Genomic DNA, 13,790 nt, shown 5'->3' on the forward strand with positions numbered 1-13,790 from the left:
TCACACCCTGAGACAAAAGGAAAATGGATGATACGCTCGCTCGTTGGCTAAAGCCGTAGCCGACATCAAACCATCGCGACATGAGATATGACTCCGCCCCCCTTCCCTCTCACTCCGTAGCTCTCTTACAGCTCAAAACGCTAACTAGCTAGCTAGCTAGCTAGCTAGCTGAACCACATGTACCGGCATCAAAACAGGAAGTCAGAGGTAAAGCAGTAAAGCCCACCTGTTGCCTGATTTGATTGGCTGCCTGGGCCAAATGTGACATAGATGTGTCTTAAAGCTGCATTCTCTCTAGTGTCCACCAGGGGGCGACTCCTCTGGTTGTATAGAAGTCTAGTCTAAAATGACTCTACTTCTCTCTTGATTTATTCCCTCAGTAAACATTGTAAACATGAGTTTATGGTCTCAATCTCTAGTTTACAGTCTTCTTCAATACAGCATAATGTTCATTTAGTACATTATGGTCCATTTAGAGTCAAACAGACCATAAAGCAGGGGATGCTTTAGGGGGCGGGGCTACACAGTGATTGACAGGTCGCTGCCACGGTCTGGGAGTTGCTTTGAGTCAGTTTGGGCCTTCAGGGGTCACCACCACGTTAGTTCCATTTCACTGAACAAACCCATTACGTGACCTGAACAAACCTCAAAACCACTTTTTAAAAGACGAAAAGTTTGTGCTCCACGTCTTGTGTTCCAGTTTTCAAACTCTTGCCATTAAACAACGTTTTTTTTGTCAGCAGCATGTCGGTCACAAAGTAATACAATGGGGGTAAATCAGTAAATGTAGTTCTGTTACGTACCTTAGCAGAAGACACACGGCGTGCACACCATCACAAAACCCCCAGACACACCGAACAGTTGTCGGATAAACAGAAGTATAAGTACACAGGCTGAGATATATAAATACAAACTCTTACCCCAAGGCTGTTAAAGCGTTAAACAGCTGAAGCCCGAGGACAGCAAACACCTGATCAAACAGAAAGAAACAAAAACAAAAAAATCAAAAACCGGTGGAGGAATTCAGATGAAGTCGTTTCATCTTCGGCGTGTATTTCAGTGTGAAGATGAAGCTTCTTTTCTGTCGGGGTTGGCTGCGAGAGCGAGAAATTGAGAGTGCCGTCGGGGGAAATAAAAGCAGGATGCCCGCAAGGCTTCACCACTCAGACTCTACCTGTCCTCCTCCTCCTCCTCTTCTTCTTCTCCACCAGGAGATGCAGATATATTCATTACATGCATGGGGAGTTCTCTCTGGCATCTCGTATCGATCCGGTCGCTCCTGTTCCACGGCACGTATTGATCCCATCGACTGGCTTTTTTCCTCCTTCTTTTTCTTTTGGTTGAAGACGATGTAACGAGGCACACGCTGAGTTTCCTGCCTAGACTCAGGTTTGTATCGTGTTAAAAAGGACAAATGTAGTCCGGATGGAGTTCATGATCATTTCTCTGCAGCTTCATCACAATGGGATGTGCAGTATTTACAAGTTAAGCGGTGGAAGGAGGTACTCGGATCTTCGATTGGCTCATTGTCATTCCCCTTGCTGCGCTTATTTGTGTATTTACTTTCATGTCACGATGCCGGACGAATCACGGTGGAGCGGGCGAATTCAAAAGGTCTGCCACGCTTTAATGAAGCATCTGGTAAAGGTGGCGCTGATTTTAAAACCTTTATATACCTGCTGGGTGGCTTCACCTATAATGATGTGTCATTATTAGAGGATTTGTATTTGTTAGTTGCAGGTAACGAGGATCTCATGGATATCTAGAACCACACATACCTGGTGTCAAGTCACTCTGAAGAATCAACAGCAAACCACTTCCTGTTTTCACCGAGACTGGAAAATCAAGAAGTCACCGAAATCCCCAACCGCTCATCACAAAACAACAGCGACGTACATCTTTGTTCTTATGTTCTCTCATCCAAGCTGTTCCCCCGTCAAACAGAACCAAGCATGGCGCCGGCTTCAGAAACATTCCTTTATTATAAATAGATCATTTGTATAAAAAAAAAAAAACGGGCATGCTTCAATTCAACCATGGGCATTTAGACATTTCACAACCAAAAGCTACCGTTCAGTTAGCCGACAAACAGCGACGGACTCGTCTCGTGATGCAGGTCGACGGACGGACGACATGAGACAAGATTCAGAAATTTTCACGACCACAATTTTTTTTTTTTTTTTTTTTTTTTTCAAACGCACAATTAGAACAACAACAAGTAAGGTTGGTCCCCAAAATTACATTTTTTTTCCCGGCTTATTTTCATAATTTTTTTTTTTTAATCTTTCAGGTTACCATTCTCCGGCTTTCTCGCGGACTCTCTGATTGTTCAGCTGTGATCCTTTCGGGTTTCTGGCGCCGTTCAGGCCCGTTCCCTGCTGTCTGTAAACATAAAAACACCACAGATGCGTTGGTTCAGTTCGTTCAGATCCGCCGGATTGTTCAGAGCACCTCGCGGTGACGTCCGACAAGAAATCTGCTCCTTTAAATGTCTCGGGATGTCCTCGTGTTCGAAGGAGTCGTTTCTTCACATGGCGTGGTTGGTGTAGCTGACGTAGGTGGTTTTTGTTGGCGGCACTGAGGAGAGAAAAGGAAACAGCAGGTTGGTAAAGTGACACCTTACTTTCGTTAACAACACTCATCTCAGGGCAGCTCCTGAAATAGTCACAAAATGCAATCTATTGGTTTCATGCACAGCGACACAAATTGTCTTTTTTTCATGCCATTCAGGGACGACATTACGTTACAAAACGAAGGTTTACTTAGTTAGGTCTCGGAAAAACATCATAGTTGGGCTAAAAGTAACTATTAAACTAAGGTTTAAGCAACGAAACCACGTTGTTAGGTTTGGAAAAATTGTCACAAACATTGGGTTTAGAACAATTGCCTCAAATGTTAGGTTTTGGCAACAAAATCACGTTGTTAGGTTTCGAAAAATTGCCACGAAAATTGGGTATAGTAGATATATATATATATATATATATATAGATATATATATATATATCTATATATATATATATAGATATATATTACTAAAACTGTAAAGTTTGGAGGATGGAGGTCAAGGAAACGTCAGAAAGAGTTTGATGTATATTCTGGCAATCATGAATATTCCCACTAAATGTACAGGTAATCTAACCAGCAAATAAGCCTCACAAGAGTTTTCGTCTCATGTAGTTTGACTAGTCTTCCTCCTTGACTTCCTCGCCTCACGCTGCAGGATGAAAGAGGTTCATCTCTTGTGTGAGGTTGAGCTGCCGCTTGTTAGATTAAGCAGATCAGCTCAGTCGGCGCGTCTCTGATGAGTAAACAATCCGACGTCTCCCACTTTTTCTGCTGATGGACCGAAAAAAGGCGGCTTTGAAGTGTAACTCCGAGCTGTAAACAATTTCATCAGATCTGGTCTCAGGTGACGTCTAAACAAACTCCGAGTCAACTTCCTGTTAAATCCTCATTAGAGAGGCTGCACTCTGACTTCACCTCCTCGTGGTCGACTTCACTGAGAAGTCGACAGACTTCTTCTTACGGCACCTTTAATCATTAACGGTATTCACCCTAAACTTTTCCTTGTTCATCAGTATGTGCCGCCTGATTGCAAATAGCTTCCCACATGAAGGTAAATCCACTTGTTCGCCATAGTCAGATAGGAGGAACCATGTGCATCCAGTACAGAAATGCATTATATGACCAAAGCTACACCACCGTTTTAAAACTTAATCTCCTGACACAACCGCTTGATGTCTGGGAAGACAACTCTATATGTTTGAATGGTCTCTCATGCTTTTAGATCGTACGAAGTCATGCATCGCCACCTTAACGCGGTGGAGAGGTTCGTGGGGAAGTCCCCCAATGAGCCGTGGTACCAGGGGCCAAAGCTCCTGGTAGGGTCTCCCACGGCAAAGTGGTCCCAGGGAAGGTGCCAGACCAATGACCCTAAATGAACCCGGTACGAGTTGAATAGCACCTCGCCGAGAAAAGGGAAACAGGGGCCCCCCCTAACGGAGCCAGACCTGGGAGAGGAGCTCGCCGGCGAACGTCTGGCGGCCGGGCCTGGACGCAGCCCGAAGAATCTACATAGAGCCGTTGCCCTTAGCGCCCACCACTTGCAGTGATTGGCGTTTGGGTTGGGGGCATTGGTAGCCATGCAGCAGACAAAATGAAAAACGCACGATATTAAATTTTTAAGAAGCCCTTCGGCCCACTCACCGCTGGCCTCCACGCCCTCGCACAGCTCCGTCTTCACCTCGCCGTTGGGCCGCTCGGCCGCCAGATGCGACAGCTTGCTGGTCATGGTGGCGGCGGTGACGATGGCCTTGAAGCTGCGCTTGCGTTTGGGCACGTTCTGCTCGGGGTGGAGGATGATGATGTAGACCTTCGGCATGTAGAGCATGCCCAGAGAGACGGAGGCGCTGAGGCTGAGGGACACGGTCAGCGTGGCCGTCTGGATGTACATCTGAGGAGGAAACGCAGAGGAGGTGGTTACCAAGAGACGCCGATGAGCAGGAAGCCGTCCTGAGAAAGCTACTGTTTACTTCCTGTTCACGGTGATGTCGGAGAAACCACCAAACTCCACCTATTTCATGTGTTCACTTAACAAATACAACATCTGAACACACAGACTAAATCTTCTCTTAAATAACTTCAAATAACAAATTATGTTCCTGAAACAAAAATTGCTTAAAGCTTCTCTTGTGGACCTTTTGTCTGTTTTTTTTGGCGATAGTTTCACACTTTTCTGCGGAGCAACAGTTGGTGGTGGAAGCAATGCGTCAACAAATGCAAGACAGAAGAAGACTGCAAGCGTTCAGACTGGGAGAAAAAAGAACAAGTTGTCTTTGCTGATGATTTCTGAGGAAGGAGATGCATTCAAGACATTTGTTGGACAGGATGCACGGAACGTTAACAGAACTGTTCGTAAGAAAACTAAAAAACACCCCAAAGTACAAATATCGGCCTCCATAAATTGCTAAAAACCTAAAGATTTCAAAAACACATTGTTCACTAAAACATTCTCCTGACTTAATAAGTGATGAGGAAGAACGTGAGATGCAGATGAAAGCTCTGGAAAGAGCCAATAAGTAGGCCATGAGTTAAAGTCTGACACCTGAGCTGCAAACAAATATATTTGCTCCACTAAAATAAAGTTTGTTTATTTCACTGCCTCTAAATATGAAAATGCGTTTTTCATATTTTTAAAGCATTAAATACAAATATATCACGTTGAGATGAGATCCAGTGATGGAGGAAGTACTCAGATCTTTGACTTAAGTATTATTACCAAAGTGCAAAAATACTCAAGTAAAAAAGTTTGGCATTTAAAATATTACTTAAAGAAGCAAAAATAAAGATACTCGTGCCGCAGAATGGCCCATTTTAGAGTCATACAGATGTTTAGTTGATCATAATTATGTGTGAAACACTTTGACGTTGCAGCTGGTGAAGGCGGAGCTCATTTAAATGACTTCATAAACTGCTACGGAGCTTAAATATGGAAATATTTATTAGCGGATTTATAATTTGTCTTTGCAAAGTAACTAGTAACTAAAAGACAGTGGAGTAAACCTCTGAGATGTATTGGGGTAGAAGTAGAAAGTAGCAAAAAAGTTGAGTACAAGTACCTCAAGATAGTACTTGAGTAAGTGTTCCTGAGTACAGACTAGCTGACGGCCTGAACTCAGCATAACTCCATAAGTTTCCATTAAAACGAACAGATGGTCGACTGCCCGGTTCATTTAATGGAGTCAATCCAGTGACTCGTGTTTGCGGCTGATAATTTCTCGCCTCCTCTCGCAGATACTTTGGCGACACGACCGGCCGACGTGTACAGCGGGGGAAGTCAGAGTGGTTAATGTGTCGGTAGGTGGGTGGGGGGGGGGGGCTGCAGCTTTCACTTCGCTGTTCGGGAGAGATTACGCACTTTGAGCAATTGCAAGACTTATTAATATGAAACGTCTGCAGGAAGTGATAAGTTTCTCTGACGGGAGCTTCACGGCGAGTCACAAAAATTGCAAAGTGGAAATAATGAGTGATTAAAAAAAAACTGTCTCAGGTTTAAAGAAGTGTTTTCAGCAGAGCGGAGAGATGAAACGTACTTCTTATAAACAAGGACAACAGGAGAACACGGTCTGCCTCTGGGCCTGGTTTAAAGGTCACATATGCTCATTTTCAGGTTCAGACTACTCGGACATGTTTGCATGCTTTACAAGTTAAAAAAAACACGTTATTTTTCTCATACTTTCTGTTTGAATATACCTGTAATAAAAAAAAACGCTCAGTTTTTAGCGCCTGTCTCTTTAAGGACCGCTCTCGTAAAAAGCCCAGTCTGCTCTGATTGGTCATTGTTTTTTCCGGTCCTTCCAAGAACCCAGGAAGAGCAAACTTTACATAGTGGACAAACGGTGGAATTACAATTTCCGGGTCCGTCAAGTGACGCCATGGGGCCCAAAAAAAACGTTTTCCCTGAATTGGGAGGTGGATCTTTCAGACAGGAGACTTTAATTCATTTGTCACCTAACTTGCATACTTCAGTAACAGCACTAACGAAGTTATTTTAACCCAAACGACAATCTTTTCCTCAACCTAACTAAGTAGTTTAGTTGCCTAAACCTAACTAAGTTGTGTCCTGTGAAGACGGAACTTTATTTTGAAGAGACTCTACGCGTGTAACAAGCTGGAATTGACACCTGTTGCAGGACTTCTGAAGAAAAACGAGAAGCTTTTAAAGCATTCAAACAGTGATAATGAAGGCGTTTCACCTCCTCTCGCCCCGTTAACTGGGCTCTGTGTGATGGTTCTCAGTGGTGGACCGGTTCACCGGTGGAGCTCCATCACGTTGGAGCAGCTGGACCATCATTAACTCCTAATAGTCTTCGTCTTCAGACAGCAGCGACGACAACAACAGAGTAGAGAAGCGCCAGGACGCTCTCTCTCTCTCTTCCCCATCTCAGCTTGACAGATGACCCTGAACGCATCATTAGGCTCGGCGCTGCGTTCATGAGCCAGTGCGAGACTATTGATCCTCCGTGTTGTTGTTCTTTGCCTTCAGTGTAACGATGAGTATTTACCGGCAGAAGCAGGTATTTAGAGACCCGGTACACAGTCAGAACTATTTACTTTATGTACATGTACTCAAGTACTGTACTTAAAGACTTGTACTTTACATTTTATGTTACATAATACCTTAACTACACTTCATTTTGGTACTTTTTTTGCTGAGAACGTAAAAATATGAAAGCTCGGCTGAAAGCCAGTAGTTTGGTTTGTCCGTTCTGGGCTCCCGTAGAAACATGGCGGACTGAAGAGGACCTGTTCACTGTGTAGATCTGAAGGGTTCATTCTGAGCTCATGAAAACCAGTTTCAGCTGATTGTACCCCAATGAATACATAGTTATGAATCGATCCAACACGCTGGCCCTTTAAGAGAGCATTTCTACTCTGTGGTCTTGCTACTTTTACTGCAGTAAACCTTCTGTAGTATGTGGTTATTATTAATTACATTATTTAAATTCTCTCATTTAACGTGAGAAGGTATCCCACAAAATAAATAATCACAAAAATAAATATATTATACTATATTATTGATGTTTGTATGGAAACACAAAGTCAATAATTAATAAATATGAATTTCACGTCAGTAATATTCAATAAAATGATCCAAAATCGTGACATAGCTGCATCAGACACACACACACACACACACACACACACACACACACACACAAGCACCTACACACACACGCCTACACACACACACACACACACATACACACACACACCTACACACACACGCCTACAAACACACAAGCACCTACACACACACACACACACACACACACACACACACACACACACCATGCCGAGCTCAACCAGGCAGCATAAACCTGTTTCCAGCATCTCTCACACACACACACCTGTGCACACCGCTCCCAACACACAACAACAGCAACGCCGGTGCTGTTGATGCTGCTCAAGAGAATCGCCTGCGTCGCTACGGCAACCACCTCACAATTATTTTATTTTTAAATAATAAAAAATGTGGAGGTCCGGGTTAATGACCCCGGTGTCAAACTGTCAGCGGGGAATCCTCGGTGGGGCTCTGCTCGACTCACCAGGAAGGAAAGGGAAACGTTAGGCGACAGATGGCGAGTCTTGCTCCCCCCCCCCCCCCCCCACCCCCCCCCCCGAGAGCCCAAAACAACGATTCCAGCGATGCATCAAGGATTCATTATAAAAATGTATGACAGACAGCGAAGCATGAACCCATTTGTGGGCCTGAGAGAGGGAGAAAAAACTAGCTGTGAAATGATTTATGTGGCCTCTCCGACACAAGCTGTTGTCACAAAACCAACCGACACGAAACAGCAAGAAGGTCACAGCAGGCTGATGAACAAGAGCTGGGGGGGGGGGCGGCTCACGGACAACCGGCCCGTATCACAGAGGCACATGTAGGGACGTCCCTCGACCGGCTGCTTTTGCCCCTCCCCCGATCCCGATCCTTTTATATCACCAGGGTGTCCTCTTCAGCACCCCTGACGTAGATTCCTGGGAGCCGGTCGAACCTGCGAGCTTTAATTGCTGTGGACAGAGATCCAGTCTCTCGAGATCTGACCAATCACAGCCGTGTATCTAATGTGGCGACGTGTTTGAGACGATGACCGGTAAGAGGAGGACCGTCAAAGATAATAAAAGCCGATCAAAGAAGGTTTTCCCTTTCCTATATCTCCGTAGAGAGAAAGTAAAATCAACCTCATCTCCGTCGTCTGTTTATTTGTCCGTTTGCTCACAAGCGGCAATCTCCGGTTCTGCCGAATTCTGTCGATGCGGAACTGTCTTAAAGCTGCATTCTCTCTAGTGTCCACCAGGGGGCGACTCCTCTGGTCGTATAGAAGTCTAGTCTAAAATGACTCTACTTCTCTCTTGATTTATTCCCTCAGTAAACATTGTAAACATGAGTTTATGGTCTCAATTTCTAGTTTACAGTCTTCTTCAATACAGCATGATGTTCATTTAGTACATTATGGAACATTTAGAGTCAAACAGACCATAAAGCAGGGGATGATTTAGGGGGCGGGGCTACACGCTGATTGACAGGTCTCTACCAGAGACGTATACGGCGTCTCTACTATTGGATCATTTGCCGTGAACTTTGATAATAACTTTGGTGACGAGCAATACGTTGGTTTTACGACCAAATACCTGCAAAACGTCCCCATCAGCCTCAGCTGTCTGTGTTTACGGTGCTCCACATGTTTATTTAGCTCGTATAATATTTAAAGTCTTTGCTGTGGTGTTAGTGGTGGATTCTTTTTGGGCAAAAAATCTGCATGGAATAATAATAATGAGTATGCAGGGTGTGTAGTAAAGTAAACACTGCATATGTATGTTGATACTTCACCGTCGGGAATCAGTAAGCGGAACCGAAATGCATTTTAATAAATTTCCCCAAACAGCAAAGATAGTTCCAAGAAAGTTATTTCTCAATTTTCAAAGTTTGTTTCAAACCTACTGAGCAAACATGGGCAACAAAGAGCTGCATTATTATTATTATGTCATTTTAGAGGGAATGTTTTCTAAAATGATGAACACAGCAGCTAGAATATTTCCTTTCTGATGCAATAGTGCAGCTTTAGAAAGAAAAAGTCTGAGTCATCAAACTTTAAATCTCCTTAACGTGGACGTTTAAGGTGGGAATGAAGGCTCTGCAGGTTAATGGGAGGACTGAATCCTGCGGCTGTGTCTGTGACCTGGACGAATGACTTCCTGCCCGATCAAAGCGGAGCCGGTTTAAAGCTCAGGACTGTGGAAGTCTGATCTGAGAGCAGCTGAGGTCTGAGAGAAACCGCAGCAGCAGATCTTTAAACTGAGCGTCAGCAGCAGCAGGACGAAAGAGACGCGACAGGGTCATAAAACACGAGCGTATTCAGCAGAATTAGTTTGTTTTCTACCAGTTTGGAAGAAATCCACTGATAAACTAACCAAAACCAACGCACAAGCGGAGATAACTTTCTGCATTGGCATTTCTGAAATCCAACACACAGAACGTGCTGTACTTCAGCGAAACCTCCAGTGCCGACAAATCCAATTAAATATAAGAAAAGGAATCTGGATGTTTCTGCAGCTTGAATGTCACTCGTCTGTCATTTGCCGGAGTGAAGCTTAAAAAGTGCAAAAATGACTTTTATCAGGGGAAGAAATGGACATTCGTTGGAAAACAAAAGCATGAATCGCTCTATTCAAATGTGTTTCAGATATTTACCAGTGCAGAATGTTTTTTCTGTCTCACAATAATAACCCGATGCTTCGTTGGCTTCCCACTCTCAAACACGGAAAATTGCTTTAGAGTGGAAACGTCGAAAAAGTGTTGGTGCTGCCGGATTGCTTTCTGCATTTAGTTTTCCATATTTCCTCCATTTGTTCCCCCCATGGACTGTGTATTAGAAGTGGACATAGTCGCCGTGATGTCACCCATTGGTTTTTTTGTACATCGCCATCTTGGCTTTTAGCCCCGCCCCCTAAAGCATCCCCTGCTTTCTGGTCTGTTTGACTCTAAATGGAGCATAATGTACTAAATGAACATCATGCTGTATTGAAGAAGACTGTAAACTAGAGATTGAGACCATAAACTCATGTTTACAATGTTTACTGAGGGAATAAATCAAGAGAGAAGTAGAGTCATTTTAGACTAGACTTCTATACAACCAGAGGAGTCGCCCCCTGGTGGACACTAGAGAGAATGCAGCTTTAACACATGAAGCTTTGGCTTTTGCAGTAACGGAGGTTGACGCCTGGTTCCACCCTCCGTCATTTACACTACTGGGGATAATAACTGCAAATAACTCACATTGAGACTCTTTGGTACCGATAGCTACCGGCGGGAAAACAAAAGCATTATTTTCTTTCAGTTGGTGGAGCAATGGTTAACGGACTTCCTGCGCGCCTTCATTTCTACCGGCCGATCGTTCCCTCTGGAGTCATTATTCCAGCCTTTACACTCTGCAATTAACATTTACTTCAGAATGATAAGTTAAAGCACAAAAGCCCGTCTATTGCCACTTTAATTGCGATGCACGACCAAGCTGGAGGTGCTGCTACTAGACACTGTCACGTATACGCTAACACACGCTATACACTATGGAAACATCACTTTATATTCATTCATACAACATCATGCTACTAATACTGCTCATACACATGCTATTACTATGTACGCTCTCACATACCAATGCATATTTATAATTTTTCTTTACGAGCGTTACTTACAGCTGCACTATATAAAAAAAATTAAAAAAAATGACTGTAATGTAATATTCTATGCTTCTGTAACTTCTGCATACGTTCATGCTGCAGTGTATTCATTACGCACTACTGTCTTTTATCCGATAGTACTTACTGTCTACAATATGTATTATCCATATTACCACAAGACATGTGTGTACATTACTCTGCACTTTACTGCTTTTTACTTTTGCAAAAATATGAAAAAGTGTAGAATATGTTTGTTTTTTTTCAAATGTTGCAATGCACGTTGCCTAAATGAATGGAATGAAACTTAATGTTAACCTTAATGTTGATATGACACACTGATTGACGAGTCAATTTAAAAATGGCAATTCATATTTAAAAGGTTGCTTAGCCCAAATAAATGAGAATAAATGTGTTTTAAGACTTTAATTTTATGTAAAACAGCTGTAATCGAGTTCAAATGATTGATTCTACATGATGATGATGATGATAAGAAGATGGTTAAATACAGCAACTCTTCATTGACCACGGTAGGAATTCAACTCACAACCCTGGTAGCGTTTGGCCCAGAGAGATTGTATGATTTATATTTCCTGCTAAATATCAGAACTGCAGAAGTTTCCATTTTTGGGGACATTAGGATTCATATCTCTCTGTCTCTCTCTCTCTCTCTGCTGTAAACTAGTAACAACTTCCCTTCATTTGGCCCGGAGCGATCTTTTCCCCCTCACACACACACACACACACACACACACACACACACACACACACACACACACACACACACACACAACAACAACAAAAACACATCCCTTAAACGACAGCAATGGATGGCGGGTAATAACACTGTGGTTGGTATTGACTTTCTCTCCACAAGTCTGAGGCTCATGAGGAAGATAAGCAGCGGAGCAAAGCTAATCGCTGCCAACACACTGTTTTTTTGGTGTTGCTGTAGGAGAAGCAGAATACATTAGTGAGGCGTCAACAGCAGGTTATCACGGTGTCGGGTGTCAGGGTCGACCGCTGTTTAGGGTTGAGACCTGTGGAGGTAAACAGTCATTACAGCTGCTTGTTTCTGTTACTTTGAAGGAAATGTTGCTTGTTTCGTTAGTCGACATTTGAGAGACGCTTATGGAAGCGGATATCTCGAAAACAGATGAAGACTTGAGCCTTCGCTAATCCCCACGCCCCCTGCTGCTACTCCGTGGAGCCCACACTGTCACTAACTGCACTCCTTGAAGAAATATCCGATTTTTGAAAAAAACTAAACGAAAAGTGGATTTCAGAAATAAGCCAACAGAAGGGTCTACAGTCTACAGGAGTTTAAAGGATAAATCCAGGACGTCAAACTGATTCATCAGTGCAAACAGGTTAAAAAGATAAAGTATCACCGATACACGACGAGCTCCAAATCCACTAAACTGGCCTGAACGTGAAGAACATCTGGAACCACTGATACGGATAGTGGTCGGACCCCTGGACGGGGGCTGGCTGATGCTACGCTATGATTGGTCAGTCTGCGTTCGAGGGGCGGGACTTAGTGAAGGGTCAGTTAGCTACGCGAGTAGTTTCCCACTGCTCCTGCAGTCTGCGTGCTAAGCTAGGCTAACCATGACCCTCAAGGATCAAACTGATATCCTCCTGAAACATTCGAGCCAAGAGGGTTTACCAAAATGCTGGAAATGTTCCTTTGAAGGTAAATCTAAAGTTTCTATTCAACTTGGGAAGGGTCTCCATAAATACGTTGCTATGAAATGGCTTTTGGTGGCTTTTCCTCTCGTGCCACCATGAAGTTGATGTGTGTGGTTTAGAGAGAAATAACTTGACCACTATTGGATGGATTGCTATGGAATTTGGTACCAACATTTACTGTTTACTGTTTCTGGGACCATTGAGAGCCGAGGGAGAAGAGTACTATAGACAAGTTATATTGTCTTTGGGTCAACTATTCCTTTCACTAACAAGGCCCACGCCAATAACAGTATGAGTTTCAAGGTTTATTGCATGATGGAATAAATTTGATTTCGGAAGATGAAGGGGTAGAGGGATGAAGGGATGTAGGGTAGGGGTAGAGGGTTAATGGATGTAGGGTAGGGGTCGAGGAATGAGGGGTAGGAGTCGAGGGATGAAGGGATGGGATAGAAGGACGAAGGGATGCAGGGTAGGGGTCAAGGGACGAAGGGTAGGAGTCGAGGGATGTAGGGTAGGGGTCGAGGAATGAAGGGATGTAGGGTAGAGGTCGAGGGATCAGGGGATGTAGGGTAGAGGAAGTGAACGGGTTCATTGGGCTTAAATACTTGCGCACAAGAAATGAGCCGTGTTCTGGGCGTGGTCCTTGTTCCTGAACTAAGTTTGTGAAACAAAATTTAAAACCATTTTAGAGTCCAGACCAGCACAGATGTTATGTTTCAAATTAATCAAAGTGATGAACTGCACAAAAATAGTCCATTTGTTTTATTTTGGGCGGATCACCTCCAAAATTGGAGTGATCGGGGCTTCACTGAGATGGTGCATTGAGTTTCCAGATTAAGTTTTGAGTCAGCACTCTG

General features: G+C 43.6%; 1 protein-coding gene across 1 annotated transcript in view; it reads right to left on the minus strand.

Moving 5' to 3' along the window:
- Positions 1–1,858: 1,858 nt before the first annotated feature.
- LOC137881553 (metabotropic glutamate receptor 8-like) overlaps positions 1,859–13,790 on the minus strand; it is a 104,468-nt gene continuing 92,536 nt past the window's right edge. Inside the window, 2 exon segments of the mRNA XM_068723537.1 lie at positions 1,859–2,577; positions 4,207–4,453. Of these exon segments, the coding sequence (XP_068579638.1) occupies positions 2,528–2,577; positions 4,207–4,453 (297 nt within the window). The 3' untranslated portion in view covers positions 1,859–2,527.

This window comes from Cebidichthys violaceus, unplaced genomic scaffold (genome assembly GCF_023349555.1).
Source record: "Cebidichthys violaceus isolate CVI_PGR_0920_01 unplaced genomic scaffold, fCebVio1.0.p SCAF_3, whole genome shotgun sequence".
NCBI classification, from domain to species: domain Eukaryota; kingdom Metazoa; phylum Chordata; class Actinopteri; order Perciformes; family Stichaeidae; genus Cebidichthys; species Cebidichthys violaceus.